The 18,454-nt window shown below is 42.7% G+C and overlaps 1 protein-coding gene and 1 long non-coding RNA gene across 4 annotated transcripts in view; one reads left to right on the top strand and one right to left on the bottom strand.

Moving 5' to 3' along the window:
- Positions 1 to 16,880, bottom strand: part of CHCHD3 (coiled-coil-helix-coiled-coil-helix domain containing 3) — a 133,246-nt gene extending 116,366 nt beyond the window's left edge. The window contains exons 1-2 of one of the 3 annotated variants that reach the window (XM_064421663.1): positions 16,671 to 16,880; positions 13,366 to 13,441 (exon numbers count right to left, since the gene is read on the bottom strand). In XM_064421663.1, the coding sequence (XP_064277733.1) occupies positions 13,366 to 13,441; positions 16,671 to 16,751 (157 nt within the window). In that variant the 5' untranslated portion in view covers positions 16,752 to 16,880. The remainder of the gene's footprint in view (positions 1 to 13,365; positions 13,442 to 16,670) is intronic. The other 2 variants (XM_064421664.1, XM_064421665.1) reach the window with 2 other exon arrangements.
- LOC135301506 (uncharacterized) lies at positions 1,574 to 3,890 on the top strand. The gene is made up of 3 exons (XR_010363229.1): positions 1,574 to 2,061; positions 2,183 to 2,311; positions 2,741 to 3,890. It is a non-coding gene; the product is annotated as an uncharacterized LOC135301506 (long non-coding RNA).
- Positions 16,881 to 18,454: the final 1,574 nt, after the last annotated feature.

Below are 18,454 nucleotides of genomic sequence, written 5' to 3'. Positions count from 1 at the left end.
TTATTTCAACCAAACCTTCTTCCTAACCCATCCTTCTCCCCAACTCTGTAATCAAATATAGAGATAATAACTTCTTTCAGCAGCTGTTTAGCCATAAGTCATTCTGCCCTCCTTTTAATTTAAAATAATTAATAAAAATAATGAAGCAGAAGTATCAAACACCTTTAAAATACCATCCCTGCCTTCAACTGAATACAGCAGTGGAGAAAATTCCCATTTCAGCTGTTTTAGTAATCCCTGCTCCACACACAGTGGAAGGCTTTTCTGTGGAACACAATGCATGAAAGCATCAGCATTCTGTAATTCAACATTAAAAAAATAATAATCATATTGTAAGCAACGATAAGAAGGATTTGATGATTCTGCTTTCAAGAGGATTAAACATGTGGTGTCCTTTCAGGACAATTTGAGTTGTCCAGTTCCTGATCTCTGTGGTTCAGAAGTTTATTGTAAAGCTATTTTATCTGACAGTGCAGGGAAATTTACTGGTGTTCTTTTCATCTTCATGGAAAAAAAAAAATCTGTTTTCAATTCTTTCACATGTATTTCAACAAACTCCTTCTACCACTGCAGAGGGCAGGGAAATAATTATGGATTTTTACACGTAGCAGATAAGTAAAAAGGGGTTTTTTTAACTGAAACATCTCTTAGAAGTCATCACTAATGGCAAAGAATTGCCAACAACTCCTGCTCAGTCCAACAGTCCCAAATGGGCCTCCCTGCACTGCCAGGGCCACAAAAATAGGAAATTTTGATGTTCAGCTCATCTGCCACCATCATCTCTAAGGAGGAATCTCCAGCTGTGACTGTGCACTATCAGTGGCACTCAAAAGTCATCCTTCCCCAATTTCAGCTCTGCACTTTGGGCAGAATAAGATCACAAAGCTGCTCATCCCTCACTCACTCACAGAGGCCTCCAGGGAGGGTATTTTTATTTTTATACCTTTCCACGGGCAGGAACACAGGCTCCAGGCTCGGAATTTTACTGTCAAATGCTCACATTCCAACTCTTTGTGGGACAGGTGGCTTTTATAGATCAGCACACCCCAAACCTGCACCCAGCACTCATCTGACTCATGTTAATTAAAGCAATTTGTTAAGTTGTTCCTTGATGTCATAGATCAAATATGTGTGACATAAATTCTTTTTTAAGGTGGGGACGTTGGCACAGGGTACCCATCTTAACCTTCAGCCAGCCCAGATCCTCCCAGGAGCCACCTGCCAGCTCCACCAGATGTATCAGGTTCAGAAATAACCTCTGAGGCCTGGAATAACTCAGATGGATCCCAAAGCCCAGCCCTGCCCTTTGCAGAAGGACGTGGATTCACCCAGGCCATGTCCCCGAGGAGCTGAGCACAAAGATCACCCCATGGAGCCTCCACTTTCCCACATTATTATTATTATTTATTATTATTATCATCATCCAGCTGGAGAGGTACTCAGGGCCAGCTGGAGAGGAAGGTTGCCTTTTCCCAGTGCTAGGTGCTCCATTCCAAAACTTTTCAATTAATGCATCCAAGTTCACACCTCTCAGGTCAGTTAAATTGGAATAATCACCAAAATGAGCCCCTTTACAGATGGATTCAACAGGCACATGATGGCCTTCAATGACTTCACCTGATAAATCTATAAATAGAATTTTAATTATGCCATCCCAAACCATCATAGGGAGCCACCCACTCCAGAATGGACAATTCCACTCAAGCTTCAAAACCAACAAAAATCCAGGAGACAACAGATTTAAAAACCCATTTTAAATCTCAGCAGGATTCAAAGCTCTGGTGCTTTTATCAGAAAAAAATCTTCCCCATGAGGTGGGGAGGCCCTGGCACAGGCTGCCCACGGACCCCTGGGAGTGTCCAAGGCCAGCCTGGGATGGTGGAAGGTGTCCCTGCCCATGGCACAAAATGATCTTTAAGGTCCTTCCAAGCCAAAGCAGTCCATAATTCTATTATCTGAAGGGTCTTTTGCAACCTAAATGAGTGAGGAAATTCAGCTAGAAGGAGGATGGGAAGAATAACGCAGAATTTTAAAAGCATTGGTCAGGTGGAAGGGGAAGAGGTGAGACTCAGAGGAGAAAATCTACAATTAAACCAGGAAAAGACAAGAATGATGGAAAAAGAAAGTGGACAAGAATGGTGGAAAAAGTGCTTTAAAATAGGTTTTTGTAATTATTCTGCAGCAGATCCACATCCAGTATGAATTTTCCCCATCTGTCCTGAACACATCCCTCTGAGGAAGCTTTTATGAATGCCACAAAACTCTGCAACAGGGCCACTGACACCAACCCATCCACAAGATTCCAAAAAAGGTGAATTAATTAATTATCCTTGAGAAAAAATACCTCTGTGGCTAAAACTGGTTAATAACTTTAAAACCTGTTCTGGGAGAGAAGAAAAACATAGGAGTCCATATTCCTTTTTTTTTTTTTTTTTTTTTTTTTTGTGAAAAAACAACCAGCAGTGGAAGTGTCCTTACAGGTAAAGGTTAATGAAAGAAAAAAGAAGATAACACTCATCAATAGCTCTGCAGATCCCATTAAACAGATTTCTCAGTGGCTGGAGTTGCATGGGAAGATAAATCAAGATATCAAACTTCCACATTGTACATTTAAAGCCATTTAACACCTGAGGGATTTTAAAGGGATTTTAAAACTTTTCCCAGAAGCAGCTGAATATTGAGCAAAGTAAAAAAGGTGACTATCTCCATATCAAGTCCTAATTTCATTTATCGATGACAGGGGCACCAAAAGGCTGCAGAAATCCTGAAAGCAATCACTCCATCTCAACCTGGGGACAAAGAGAGCAGCAGGGAGAAATGAGTGGATCTTCAGCTGCTGTTGTGGTGTGCTCAAATCTCATCTCCTGTTCATTCAGTCAGGTGATGACAAGAGGCTGCTACAAAGGATCCAGCAGAGCAGAGAAAACCATAATTGTACAATTTGTTTATTCAGCTCTGATGGAAACTCCAGCACGTTCAGGCTTGGAATTGCTGAATGGAGAAAGGATGAGGGAAAGAATTGAAACATTTGTACAACGTCCTGGACGTGAGAATCGCTTTTAAAAAGGAGAATTTCCAAGAATTTCTTGCCTTGAAGACAAGATTTCCATAGTCCAACAGCCCATCCAGCAGCTTGTTTATTTTGGAGAATAATCTGGAAGTGAATTCAGTGAGCAAGTGGGAAAACATTTATTTCATGTAATATTAACAGCAGGAGCCAAGAGGTCAGCTTAGAAATAGCCAATATTCACATTTCAAATATCTGCACACTCCTAGAAAGGATTTACTTCTCTCAAGGAAACTGGAGGTGATTTACACTCATTTTGATTTTCCCCAACTCCAGCCAAACCAGCTTTTTTTATTGAATTATCAGCACACAGCTACAGCATTGTCAGCTTTGAAATGTGTGTTTTCAGGCCTGTATTGCTGCTTTTAATAATAACTGAAAACAGGCTGCAAACAATTTGTAATTATGATGTTTATGGTTATTTTCATTATTCAGAAATTGTATAAAAATAAAAGATAATGCTGAAATGCTTGAAATTCTCACAACATCATTAATCCAACACCTGCATTTTTAATGATCTGCAATGAGATCTGCTAATCAAAATCACTGGTGCCAATGACTGGTCTCAGCTGATGCAATACTTACTACAAATTGTGGTTTTTTTAGTGTTACAAATTGCAAGCAGGAAGAAAACCAAGGTACTACTGGGGAAAAAAAAAAGCTGAAGAGGTGAAATAGGAAAATCTAAAGGAGAAAGAATAATTTGATTATCACAAAGATGCTCCCAGATAATTCAGGAATTCCTGAGGTTCAATTTTGAGTAGAATATTCTGTTTTCTTCTGCCAACAGAATAGAATAAAAGCAAAAATAAATGTGTTCAACACTGAATCACAAAACCACCGAGTTTTGACCAACGTGATCTGGGATCAGTGGTGCTCCTCCAAAAATTCCAGCTTCCTTAGGTGTCTGATTAACACCAAAATCACTCTTCTGAATAGCCACTGCCTTTTAATTCTTCCTACCCATCTCTCCTGATATTCCTTTTTTCCTCCTTAAATTTCTTAAATTGGTGCCCTTCTTGTTGAGAAATGTCAATCAGTAGGATTGGAGATAATGGAGAGATTTATCAAGGATAAAATGCCTCATTCTCATGGGAAAGGAAAGGAAAAAGAAAAGGGAAAAAGGAAAGGGGAAAAAGGAAAGGGGGAAAAGAAAAGGAAAGGAAGGAAACAAAAGGAAAGGAGGAAGAGGAGGAAAAGAAAAGGAACGAAAGGAAGGAAGGGAGGAAGAGGAGGAAAAAGAAAGGAGGAAAAGGAAAGGAGGAAACCAAAAGTGAAGCATCTTGGACAAACCATTCAACTCCTTCAGTAAAAAAAAATTCCACAGACAAAAGGAGAAGCAGAACCTTTCTGGGAAGAACCACCATCTCCAACCCTAAAAAAGCAGCTGAGATTAAATGCTTGTTTTTATGTGATTAACATGAGGTGAAATCAAACGTGGTTAATGGAGCTAAAAATGAGAATCTGATAAATTACCTCCATGAAGCATTGCCAGAGGCACAGAATAAACCTTGCCAAAAAAACCTAAAAAGAACAAAAAAAAAAGGAAGAAAAGTCCTTTCCTTACTCCTTAAATTTCAATTTCAACCAACAAGGAGGAATATCTGAAGCCCAATTTTCAGCCTGGTGTTGTCCAAATCTTTAATATGACGTCGTTGAAAGTCAAGGAGTTACAGAACACAAAGCAAAGCAGGATGGGGGGAAAAAATTGTGGCAATAAAAGTTTTTCCCATTCCCCCGAGGCTGAGGAAAAGGATCTCTAAGTGGTACCTCCAGTTTAACTAAAAAACAACTGCACAAAGCTTTCAAGCAGCAGCACCAACAAAACACTTAACCTGCCTCAGCTGACAAGTGATGAAGAGCTTTAGGAACATTTTGCTGCAGCCTGAAGATGAAAGAATAAAACAAAGCTTTTCTTTTCATCTTAATGCGATTAAATCGTCCATTTAAAGTGGTTTTTTCTACCACACTGAGGAGTCTCTGGCTGTAAATAAATTGGGCTGGGAAGAAAAGTAGCAATTTACTATTAACACCTAAAGGTTTTATTACGTGGAGGTCTCGTCGTGCTGCTGAAGTGGTGTTATAGCTAACAAGTGCTATTTTTCAATAATACAAAGGAAACAAATGCACTTAAACTCCTCTGCTCCTCCAGTCAGTGCAGAGATAAATTTGGACAAGAATATCTGTTGTACCATAAAACCAGAGAGGATTCTACACAGCAAAATGATAATTTCCTTGCTTGGTGCTATCAAGACTTGTGTTGGTGAAATCAAACAGCTCTAATTTACTCATTGGGTTTATCTCCTTAAAATGGTCAATGTTTTTTTTATTTTGTTCTTCAAGGTTAAAAAAAAAATCATTCAAACTGCTCTAAATGACTTCTATTCCAACAATCCCTTAAATTACAAAGCTCTTTATCTGAGCCACCTATCTGGGCTTTCTGACCTGTAATCCCAGGAAGGTCTCTGAAGGACAAAGGAGGAATAGGACAGAACAGAGACAATTCTGCAAGAACACACGTGGGACATTTCTAACAAAGAGCATGACAAATGGGTCCCAAACAGGCATTTTCTGATTTTTAATGCATAAAGTAACCAAAACTAAGAAAAATTAAAGGAAAAAAAACCCAAAACAGGTTGTTACAGGTTTTTAATTAATTTTAACATACATAAAAACCCCCAAACTCAAACCACGTAAGTCTGGCTTGTAAACAGTAGATAAAATCTGGCTGCATTTACAGCAAGCTCAGCCTAAGGCTGGGCTCTAAGTCCTAAAGCTTTGCCAGGATTTAACTACAAAACAATTTATTCAGAACTATAAAAGGAATGGCATCACTTCCATGCATAAAGATCCAGTCCTTAAAACTCATTATTTCCTGATGTTTTGCAAAGGGCTCCATGAACTTAACTCTTCCTCCTGAATTGAGCTCAGTGGAAATTAATACAAAAATCACACAGCAGCCACCAACAGCTGTTTTCCAAAATTATTTTCCTGCTAAGCACTGGAAGGCTTTAACAAGCACAAATCTTGTGCTCCCACATGAAAAAGCAGAAGGTTTTAACTTTTAACTCACAAGCCATTGCTAAGCAAATACTTTGGATGTGCTTGTTAAACAGCAGCTACGACAAAAATCCCTTTATTTGTGTGCTACACAAGATTTGGAGAGGCAACGTCTGCACTCAGCAAACCCTAATAGAGCACAGGCAGCCTAAAGCAGAATAGCATGAAATTTAATTTCCCCAAATCCACCAGAGACCCAAAAAGCACATGGAAGGCAGTACATAAAAATTACCTGTTCCTAAGAATAGATGGAAACAAAAAGCGACGTTTCTAAATGAAGGCTCCTTGAAAAATAAATTCTGCCTCTGTGCAAGAAGCCACACACAGAAAATCATTTGTAAAAGGCAAAAACTATAGAAGAAAGTGGCTGTCACTGCAAGGAGTGTGCCTGAGAACCATTTACTTCCACATATGAGAACAGGACCTGGCACATCCAGGGCTCTTCCTTGAAATTTCATCTGCAACAGCCCAAGTTTTCCATCATTAAATCAATTAAAAGTCCCCCTGATACCTGACAATAGTCATGGGATAAACTGGCTTTCACTCTGGCCCTCATGTGGGGGAAAAAACAAAACCACAGCTCAAGCCTACAGACTGAAACACTGAATTCCTCTGTGGCATTCATATTCTCTGAAAAAATTCCTTCACCCAGGATTTTTCACCTGGGAAGCTGAGAAGCCTCAGAGAAAAGGAAAACAATTTTATCTCATTTGCTTCTCCTGTGTTTTGCTGCTTTGGAATGAGTTTGGAATTGTTTACCCACAGGTGATTGTTTCTTTGGATTCTGCTGTGAGCTGTTTTCACTCTTTGGCCAGTCAGTGCCAAGTGTGAGGCTCTGGAGAGAGTCACGAGTTTTCATGATTATCTTTTTAGCCTTCTGTCTGTATCCTTTCTGTATTCTTTAGTATAATATAGTATAATAAAGTGATAAATTAGCTTTTGATAAGATGGAGTCAAATGCATCATTCCTCCCTGCCGCAGGGATTGCCTGCATTTCCAATATTCCTCCATTTGCAGAACCCGTGGAACCTCAGAATTTGTTTCTTTAGCTCCTTTTCCAACCCTGAATAACAACCAATAAAGCAACAGTGGGAGCAGAAGGGGGCTGGGAATCACTCACTGCAATTCCAGCCTCCAATGCCTCCCACACAGGGGCCACTTTTCCCACACAGAGTTGAGCAGGATGATTTAATTCCAAGGAAAGAAACAGAAAGAGGAAGGGAGAGACAGAGAAACCCCTGCTACATTTGGCCTAGCCAAACTGCACAGTGCCACAAACACAGAATTTCAGAATGAATTGGGATGGAATTTGGTGTTTTCACCTGCCAGGGACAAGTTCCACCATCCCTGGCCTTGGGCACTTCCAGGGAACCCCAAGCCAGGCACAGCTCCCCTGGGCAACCTCTGCCAGGGCCTCCCCACCTTCACTGGAAAAAACTTCTTTCAACCCAAATTTGTATCATGTTAGACTCTAGGTTCATGTTAACACAAGTGGCATTTCTTGGAGCATGTTTAAATCTATTTAATTTTATCTCTAAACTGTTCTGGTGGGGAGTTTGTGGTGGTTTAAATCACTGCACACCACGTTAGGATAATGAGCAGATGAGGTTCATTGTAACATCAATTAGAGGTTAAAAACATCACGTTTGCAGGAGATGTTCCAACACCTTTTGCCTTTTATTCCTGCTTGCCTTGAGTGTAAAATCCCTCATTCCAGGGATGTCTCAGCAGAAAGCACCAAAACCAGGCAGCCCAGAGGTGCACGGTTGCTGAAATCCCAAAAGCTTCAGGGGAGACTCAAAATGCTGCTTGGGAATGAGACAAATGTTGGGAATACAGGAGCAGCTTTTTCATTCATGCCTTGCAAGATGAAAATTTAGCTGGTTTTGGATGTTCATGGAATGGTTTGGGCGGGAAGGGACCTTAAATGCCATCCAGTGCCACCCCTGCCATGGCAAGGACATCTCCACTGTCCCACGCTGCTCCAGCCCCAGTGTCCATCCTGGCCTTGGACACTCCAGGGATCCAGAGGCACATTCCTTTTACACAATTATGGATATTTTCCATATTCAACTCCCCTGATTTGCCAGTTTTCCCCTGGAATTTCAGCACCATTTGACAAGGGCTTACCCAGCCACCTGAAAGCACCCTGCACATCACCTAGACAGCAAAAACTTTTCATTTCTGCAGCACTTCCTCCAACTCCAGTGCAGAATTCCACCTTCCCCACTCTCCTGCAATCCAATAACAGGAATGTCAAGCTCCACTAAAAATCTGCTGTTCCTCTGCCAGCACGACAACTTTGGCACCTTTAGCAACCTGGTGAGTTACAAAACGTTTCACCTTTGGATAATAAAACATTTCCATCAATACCTTTAACCCAAAGGATATCAAGGCACCTCACTGAAAATGAAGAGTATTATTAATTCTTATTATAAAATTATATAAAACTACAATATATAAATAAATATATATTATAATATACACTATGTATAGTATAATATACATTATAATATATATTATATATATTCATATATAATGTAATCCTAATACAAAATATATTATATATTGACATTATATATCAATATATAGTATTATATCAGAAATACTATTAATAATATATAATTATGTATAAGTATATATATACTAGTATAAATTTTATTATTATTTCTTATTATTGCTATGAATATTATTATTAATAACAGTAATATTAATTTATATCAAGAAAATCACTGCCTTTCAGGCTATCAGTGATTCACAACCATCTCAGTGTTACCTGAGGCTTCTACTCCATTTATTTCAGGTTTCCAGTACAAGTTTAAAATTCTTTTTAGAAAGAATTCCCCGAGCTGTGAATAGAGGAGGGCAAATAAACACAAAGCAAAACCCAAGCTCTCCTGGCTCCTGCTGCAGGAAGAAAAGTGGAAAATCCACATCAGGAATTTCCTGAGCTTTCCAGGTGTCTCACAGCAAAGGGAATCAACCCAGGCACTGCCAAATTTCTGGGGTTTTTCCTGTTCTAAAAATAAGAGGAATTCTAGAAAGGGCCATCACAAATGTCAGTTTATTTCATCTTTCAGTTCAAGCAGAGAAAAAGTGCTGTGGGAACAAAAAGGTGGATGGAAGCAATTAACACATGAAAGGGCCAAGAACTGCCAGGGTTTATTTGCAGAGGATTCTTGCTTAACTGGCAGAAATTCAGCCCAACTCTCTAAACTTCCAGACGCTCCCAAAAACTGAAATCACAAAATAATTCTCACAAGCAATACTGCAGGGCCTCCCTCTCACTTCTCCTGAGACACTCCAGTTTTAAATTCAGTTTTTCAGGCAGGATCCAGCTATCCATAATTACTGATATCATCAGGACATGCTGCAACCCTTCAAGAATATTAAATAAATTAAGAATCCTGATTTTTCTCAGTACTGGAATGTGCAGGAATAGGATATCCTCAAGGATCTCCCACCTCCCCCAAATCTGTGTCCCTGAAAGCTTTCTCCTGTGTGACCCCACAGCCAAAAAATGAAGTTTGTTCTCCTAAAGTTCAGTCAAATCCTGGCTTTGTCTCCCAACACTTGAAATCCTCATTCCTGAACATCCCAACAACAGCTTTACAGGGTTCTGACTGACACAAGGGATCCTGAGCCACTGAAACTCCACCCAAACCCAGACAGCAACACAAAAAAAACCAAAGCACAAAAATTAATCCGTGAAAACAAGCAAGATGTGACCCAGCTCCTGAGGAGGCACCAGCAGGGCTCCTTCTACACCCCTGCACAATATTTTGGGACAGGGGACCTTGGCTGATTTATTTAATGAGGACGTAATGATAAATACAGTGGAAAAAAAAGATAAAAACTCTCTCTCTGTGTCCTTAATAGAATCTCTTACTGCAAAGGAGAAAAAAAATTGCTGAGCTTCTGACACTCTTGATAATTTAAGCATTTATTCTTCTTTTTTCTCCCTAATAAACTGTTAGTTTTTGCAATATATACTAAGTTGAAATGAATTAAACCATTCCCTCTGTCTGAAGCTTTAGGTAGAATACACACCCAGGAAAAAAAAACTAACCCTCGTTGCCTGACCAAATTACTTTCCATCAATATTGCTTTAGGAATTACAGACAGACTTGAAAGATTTTACACTTGTTAAATATTTCAGTGCATTTAATATTACTCAGGAGCCAGCAAGCGAGCCAAGCAAGCTGAGATGCTTTCAGACATTGTCTTGAGATGTCAGCTTTCAGTGTAAGTGGATGTAATTTCATTTCTGACCCCAAACTGAAGCCAATAAATTCATCATCATTGGCAAGCAACAAGCCACACATTCTTCCAAGTAACTTAATCCATTCTTCCTCCAACAAAATCTACCAGGGGCTTGCCTGGAAGAAAGGGCTGGGTTTAAGAGCTCTAATGTTCCTCCCTGTAGAGTTCTTACTTTCGTGAAGTCTGGGATACAGAAGCACTTCCCCAAAATCACAAGTTCTTCACACAAAAATACATTTAATGTTTTCCAAGCTTGAGAAAGTCCAGCAATTCATGGAATCCTGGAATGGTTTGGGAGGGAAGGGGCCTTAAAGGGCTTTTAGTTTCACCCCTACCATGGCAGGGACACCTCCCACTGTCCCAAAATGTCCAGCCTGGCCCTGGGCACTGCAGGGATCAGGGGCAGCCCCAGCTGCTCTGGCAATTCCAGCCCAGCCAGCAATTCCTCATGGCCAACATCCCATCCATGGCTGCCCTCTGGCACTGGCAGCCATTCCCTGGCTCCTGTCCCTCCTTGTCCCCAGTCCCTCTCCATCTTTCTTTGAGCAACAATGAGGTCACCCCAAACTTCTCCAGGCTGAAGAATCCCATTTTTCCCAGCCTTTCCTCCTAGCAGAGCTGCTCCATCCCCTGATGAACTTTGGATTCACTCCAAGTCTTTCAACTGAAAGAAAAACCCAAAACAAACAAAAACTAACAAAAAAAAATTAAAAAGCACTTTTTCCCACACACAAAGAGAAACAAACTGAAAGCTCAAGGCATGCAACAGTGTGAATTAGCAGAGAATTCCTGGAGGCCTACAGCCCTCCCACACCCCAAAATCACAGGAACTTGCACACAGGACCATTGCCATAATTCACATTTAAGGATGAACAGCAAACAGCACAGGAAACATGTAAGACATGCAAGTGTTGTTCCATAAAAATCCTTTATCTGGAATAATTTCTTCACCATAATGAAATTCAGAGACACAGTGAAAAATCTACTATTTAAAAAAAATTAAGTAGTAAGATTCCCTGTCCATGGTTCCCTGCCCATTGCAGGGGGTTGGAATGAAGAGATCTTTTAAGATCCAACCAAACCATTGTGGGATTCTGGGACAGACCCCTCCAATTCCCAGGAAACCAAATTTATGCTCCAGAAAACACAAAGATGCTGAATTCTGTTCACTCAAGTCTTGCTGCAAGGCTGCCACAGGACTGGTGTTTCATCAGTGCTGAGTTTGTTGGGATTTCCTGTCAGGCAGGAGGTCCTTGGGGAATTCTGCTCTCATGAACATTTCTGGAGCTCTGAGAAGAGCCTTGCTTGAACTTCCCAGGTTTCAGGGAGATCACAAATCACCTGCTGCCATCTCTGCCACTGCTCCTCACTCCTGCAGCAGCTGGGTCCTGCTGTCCTTCCTCTGAAGGATTTTTCCCCTTTTGCAGAAACAGATTCTATTAAGGGCACAGAGATTTTCTGTTTTATTAGATTGATTTATTTAATTAATTTATTATTAATAATAATTTATTTGTTATTTATTAAATAAGCCAAGGCCCCCTGTCACAAAATTGTAAAAGGAGCCCTGCTGGTGCCTCCTCACGAGCTGGGTCACACCTTGCTTGTTTTCACGGATTAATTTTTGTGGTTTGGTGTCTTTTTTTGTGTTGCTGTCTGGGTTGGGATGGAGTTTTAGTGGCTCAGGATCCCTTGTGTCAGTCAGAACCGTGTAAAGCTTTTATTGGGATGTTCAGGAATGAGGATTTCAAGTGTTGGGAGACAAAGCCAGGATTTGACTGAACTTTAGGAGAGCAAACTTCATTTTTTGGCTGTGGGGTCACACAGGAGAAAGCTTTCAGGGACACATTTGGGGGAGGTGGGAGATCCTTGAGGACATGCTATTCCTGCACATTCCAGTACTGAGAAAAATCCGGATTCTTAATTTATTTAATATTCTTGAAGAGTTGCAGCATGTACTGATGATATCAGTAATTATGGACAGCTGGATCCTGCCTGAAAAACTGAATTTAAAACTGGAATGTCTCAGGAGCCCTCAGTAATGAAATATAAGGAGGTAACAAAACCACTGATCTGTGTGAGCTGTACATCACTTATTCCAGGGTAGGAAAAGAGAACATTCTCCTTTAATCTTTGCTTAAATGTCTTTCTCTATTGTTTTTTTGAGGTCTGGATTTGAGATGCTAGTTTATGTTTGGATTTAGATGTTTATTATTTTTTATAACTATGAATTTGGTAGTTTTTTATTAGTAAGGTACAAAATGGCTATTTTTTCTTTTTCTATAATGTCTTTCAAGACTAAACTATCTAATTAAGAAAGGACACTTAGATTATTTTCTTTTTTAACTTAGTAACTCATTTTTCTTAAGTTTGCAATGTGGACTTTTTTGTTTAATTACAAAACATTACTTAAACTTATGAAAAAGAAGGTAAAGAAGAATAATCTGTTTTTACTTTAAAACTTCTATCTTGTTGTATATTTTAAAATGCTAAGTTTTTTACTTTGTGATAGTACACCCTTTAACTAACTATACACTTGTCATTTTAGTACTATTAATTAATTTTGGAAGTTTGTTTTGTGGCCTGAGGTCAAACACCGTGTTCTCTTGTGCCTTGAAGCACAGAAAGTTTAAAATTCTCAACATCCAGCATTCCAACACTTCCCAAACTAAAAGTCAGTTTTGATTAAAGGAAGAATTTTCTCTTCAGAACTCAAGACATCTTCTGGGGTGTTTTGGAGTTTTTAAATCTTTAACAATGGATAACAGTGTGGAAAACCAACTCTAATTTGTGTTTTACCTTTGAATATCAGCCAGAAAAAAACCAAGAGGAATTAACTCCTCTAACAGTCTACAAGCAGAAAAGTTAATATAAAAAAAAAAATCATCTTTGTGAAAGGGCAGTGAGTTCATTCTGATGCTCTGAAGGGCACATCTGATTTGTTTTCCCCCAAGAAAAGCAGAAAAGCAGGAGCAAACCTGCACCTGATCCTCGGTGCTGCCTCCCCCCGGGCGAGGACGGCTCCTTCATGCGGTCGATGACGCTGTCGGAGAGCTGCAAAACACAACCAAGGCAAATTCAGCTCCTCCTCAGCCCCACCTCCCCTCCAAATGCAAGAAAAGTTCAGAAAAACACACCTGGGGCTTCTCTGCAACACGTGGCAGCTGCTAAAATGCAGCCCCCAACACAAAGCAATGCCCCGAATTGTTCGCCTCACAAAATAAAATAAATTTATTTTGGCTCTCACAGAGGATACAGAATTAAGGAAAGAACACCTCTGGGTGTGTTGCTGGTAATTAATCAGTATTTTTGCCTTTCTCAGTGATTTAATTTGCCTTTCTGAGGTGCAAAGCACTCAACCCAGGAAGAATTTCATCCTGGGGAAGCCCTGCAAGGGTTTGTGCAACACGGGTGCTCACAGTGGAACACAAAGTTCATTCTGATGTTGACACAAGCACAGAAAAATACCCAAATTGTGCAGAATTCCTTCAGGGTAAGAGCAGCCTGCAGTTGCAATGGTAGCCCATGGATAAAATTAACAAAAGGGAAAGAATTATTAGCTTAGGACTTATGGATCCCAACTTCTGTCATCAAATCACAGAATTATTTAGGTTGGAAGGGGCCCTGAAGAGTTTTAATTCCACCCCCTGCCATGGCAGGGACACATTCCACTGTCCCAGGGTGCTCCAAGCCCTGTCCTTGGGCATTTCCAGGGATCCAGGGGCAGCCAAAGCTTCACTGGGCACATTTCAGAGCACATGAACTCCACTCTGTATGGAATATATAAAATATATTACATTTATATCACTGTCACCTATTTACTCAAGAGCATTAAACGACCAGAAATGGAAAAAAATATCAATTTGCAGAAACAGAATTAACTCTCAGGACTTCTCCTGCAGCTCTCCTCCCTAAAAACAGCAATAAATGATAAATTATTATCACTTCTGGTAGGAGTGATAACTCTTAAGCTGCAGGGATCCCCAAAGTTCCTGGTCTTTGTGACAGTAAAAGATTTTAAAATCATAGAAAATTCGGGGAGTTAGAAAGAAAGTTATGCTTGGCAGGCCTTGGGAAAATGTTAAAATAGGCCCTGGGAAACATAGAACTTGTGTGTGCCAGATCATGTGAAATTGCACCTGTGCAACCAGTATATGACAAATGAGAGAATTGTTAGGTGTGATGATTGTTTAGAGATAATTGTTGTTTAATCAAAAGAAGAATCATGAGAAACTGTGTTCAGGGGTTTGGGGGGATCACAAGAAACCCGTGCTTGGATGGAATCAATGTATACAACAGAACAGTGTAAGTTTAATAATTAATTTGTAAGTTACAGAAGGATGGAATATAAAACCATGTTCATCCCAAAGCCATGGCAGAGTCAGATTTGGGTCTGTACAGCCAGAGCTCTTCAATAAAAGCACCTGCATCCAATCATTAATTATTAACACATTGATTATGTGCATTAACACATGTGTATTAACACATATGATGTGTATTAACACATATGATGTGTATTAACACATATGATGTGTATTAAGACATTGATTATATGCATTAACACATTGATTATGTGTATTAACACATATGTATATTAACACATGTGTATTAACACATATTATGTGTATTAACACACATTATGTGTAGTAACACACTGATTATGTGTATTAACAGATATGTATATTAACACATATGTGTATTAACACATATTATGTGTATTAAGACATTGATTATATGCATTAACACATTGATTATGTGTATTAAGACACTGATTATGTGTATTAACACATATGTGTATTAACACATGTGTATTAACACATTGATTGTGCGTATTAAGACATTGATTATGTGTATTAACACATTGATTATATGTATTAACACATCGATTATGTGTATTAACACACTGATTATGTGCATTAACACACATTATGTGTAGTAACACACTGATTATGTGTATTAATACACACTATGTGTATTAACACATTATGTGCATTAACACATATGTGTATTAACACACATGATCTGTATTAACACACATGATGTGTATTAACACATTGATTATATGTATTAACACACACATTATATGTATTAACACACTGATTATGTGCAATAACACACTGATTATGTGCAATAACACACCGATTATGTGCCCCTGAGCGCTGACATTTGGGACATTACAGGGTGCAATGGCATTCCTGGCACGGGACGCGGCTGCCCCTGGCTCCCTGAACGTCCCCGGCCAGGCTGGACCCCGGCACAGCGTGGGGCACTCAGAGGTGTCCCTGCCACGGCAGGGGTGGCCCCGGCTGGTGTTTAATGTCGCGCAGAGCGGTGACAAACAGAGGCGGACCCGGGGCGCAGGGCAGCGGGACACGGCCGAGGGAGGAGCGGACAGAGGTCAGGGAAAGACAAACGCCGCTCCCGCCGCCCTCAGCGCCCCGAGGAGGGCTCACAGTGCCTCGAGGAGGGCTCACGGTGCCCCCGGGAGGGCTCACGGTGCCCCGGGGAGGGCTCACGGTGCCCCGAGGAGGGCTCAGGGCTCACAGTGCCCCGAGGAGGGCTCACGGTGCCCCCGGGAGGGCTCACGGTGTCCCGAGGAGGGCTCACGGTGTCCCGAGGAGGGCTCACAGAGCCCCGAGGAGGGCTCACGGCGCCCCTGGGAGGGCTCACGGTGCCCCGGGGAGGGCTCACGGTGCCCCGGGGAGGGCTCACGGTGCCCCGGGGAGGGCTCACGGTGCCCCGGGGAGGGCTCACGGAGCCCCGAGGAGGGCTCAGGGCTCACAGTGCCCCGGGGAGGGCTCACGGTGCCCCTGGGAGGGCTCACGGTGTCCCTGGGAGGGCTCACAGTGCCCCGGGGAGGGCTCACAGTGCCCCGGGGAGGGCTCACGGTGCCCCGAGGAGGGCTCAGGGCTCACAGTGTCCCTAGGAGGGCTCACGGTGCCCCTGGGAGGGCTCACGGCGCCCCGAGGAGGGCTCACGGCGCCCCGAGGAGGGCTCACGGTGTCCCGGGGAGGGCTCACGGTGTCCCTAGGAGGGCTCACGGTGCCCCTGGGAGGGCTCACGGTGCCCCTGGGAGGGCTCACGGTGCCCCTGGGAGGGCTCACGGTGCCCCCGGGGAGGGCTCACGGTGCCCCGGGGAGGGCTCACAGTGCCCCCGGGAGGGCTCAGCGCGCTCCTTGCCCTCACAGAGAGGGGAAATCCCGGCGGGACAGCGGGGGAGGGACAGCGGGAAGGGGAGCAGCGGCCGGGCCGAGCCCGAGCCCCGCGCCGGCCCCGCGCTCACCCGCACGCCCTTGACCACGGTGATATTCTCGTTCTCGTCCGCCTCGAAGGTGACGCGCCGGGTGCTGCCGCCGCCGCCCATCTCGGCCCGCGGACACACGGACGGCCCCAAGGAGACTCGGCGAGCACGCTGCCAGCGCGCCCCGCAGCAACGCCGCTCCCCATTGGCCCGCCGCGCGGCCCCGCCCGTAGAACGACGCTCCCTATTGGCCGAGCCGGCGCGTCGCCATGGGAACGGCGCGGCCCGCCCCTGCCGGGGAGAGACAGGTAGCCGGAAAGGTGCGGGAACTTTATCGGGGCGAACTCCACGGAGGGGGAGAGGACTACAAGTCCCGTGATGCTCCGCGCGGGGAGGAAGCGGGGTGGGCGTACCCTTGCGCGCGGTGCGCGCTGGGTAGTGTAGTCTTGTCTGTCCCTGGACCCGAGCACATGAGGGGGTGCAGAAAATCCTCTGAGGAGCGGCTGAGGGAGCTGGGCAGGGGCTGAGCCTGGAGCAGAGGAGGCTCAGGGGCCCTGGTGGCTCTGCACAAGTCCCTGGCAGGAGGGGACAGCCGGGGGGGTCGGGCTGTGCTCCAGGGAACAGGGACAGGAGAGAGGGAACGGCCTCAGGCTGGGCCAGGGCAGCTCAGGGGGGATTTGGAGAAAAATTCCTTCATGGAAAGGGCTGTAAAGCATTGGAATGGGCTGCCCAGGGTAGTGTGGAGTCCCCAGCCCTGAGGGATTTAAAATGTGGCACTTGGGGACAGGGTCGGTGGTGGCCTGGGCAGGGCTGGGAATGGATTCCCTGTGTGAAAAACACCAGTCACTTCTTTTTGAAATTTTAAAGGCTTAACAGTAATAAAACGGTCATCAAATATAGTAATATAATTAGAATAATAAAATTTGAACATTTGAGATTAGGGCAATATGAGACAATAAAAACAAAGAGATACGGACGTCCGGGTACCTTTCTCAGGGCAACACAAGCCCGAAAAAGGATCCACATTAACAGAGGATTAACCCTTAAAAATGACAGCCTGTTGCATATTCATACAGCTCATACATGATGCACAAATTCCATTCACACACAGGATTCTGTCCAGTCACTGTCAACTTCTTCCTCTGAATCCTCATGCCGTCTTCCAGTCCGAGCGAGGTGGGAAGAAGTTAGTTTTCTGCTGATAAGGGAGCAATAAATTCCCTTTTTCTGAAAGATTTCGGTGTCCTGTGGCTCCTATCTGGTGCGAGTCCTTTCTTAAACAAATATCTTGCATGGCATAGTTTCTATTTTAACACTATGTTATAACCTAAAACTATATTTAATATACTACTTAAGAAAATTAATATAGCATAACTTTCTAGCACAATACAACATTCATTTTAATCCTTGCAAAAAGCCAATCATAAAATACACATTTTTCACACGAAATTCCCGTTAGCACAGCCCCTTTGGGCATGGAATTTCTGCTCCAATAGATTAATAACGTTATTAATGAATTGTCTTTTCAGCCTGCAGGATGAACTTCATCTGGATCTGGTTGTTCTGGGAGCCTCCTCTTGTTCCTCCTGAAGTGTCCTGGGTCAAATGCCAACAAACAACAACAACAACAATCATTATATTTGGGAAATTTTCTCTTTGCTTCTTTTCCCCTTCCAAGTCCTTCATTTCTTGGTTCAAGGAGGGAAAGCCTATTTGCCCCAAACTGATCCCAAAACTTTCCCCTCCCCTTTGTCCCAAGCACAAGGTGAAAAACACCAATCACTTGTTTTTAACAGTTTTTAAAAGTTTAATCGTAATAAAATGGT

Source organism: Passer domesticus, chromosome 5 (assembly GCF_036417665.1).
Source record: "Passer domesticus isolate bPasDom1 chromosome 5, bPasDom1.hap1, whole genome shotgun sequence".
NCBI lineage: Eukaryota > Metazoa > Chordata > Aves > Passeriformes > Passeridae > Passer > Passer domesticus.
The sequence above is the reverse complement of the archived record's forward strand: the minus strand, read 5'-3'. Positions and strand labels throughout refer to the sequence as shown.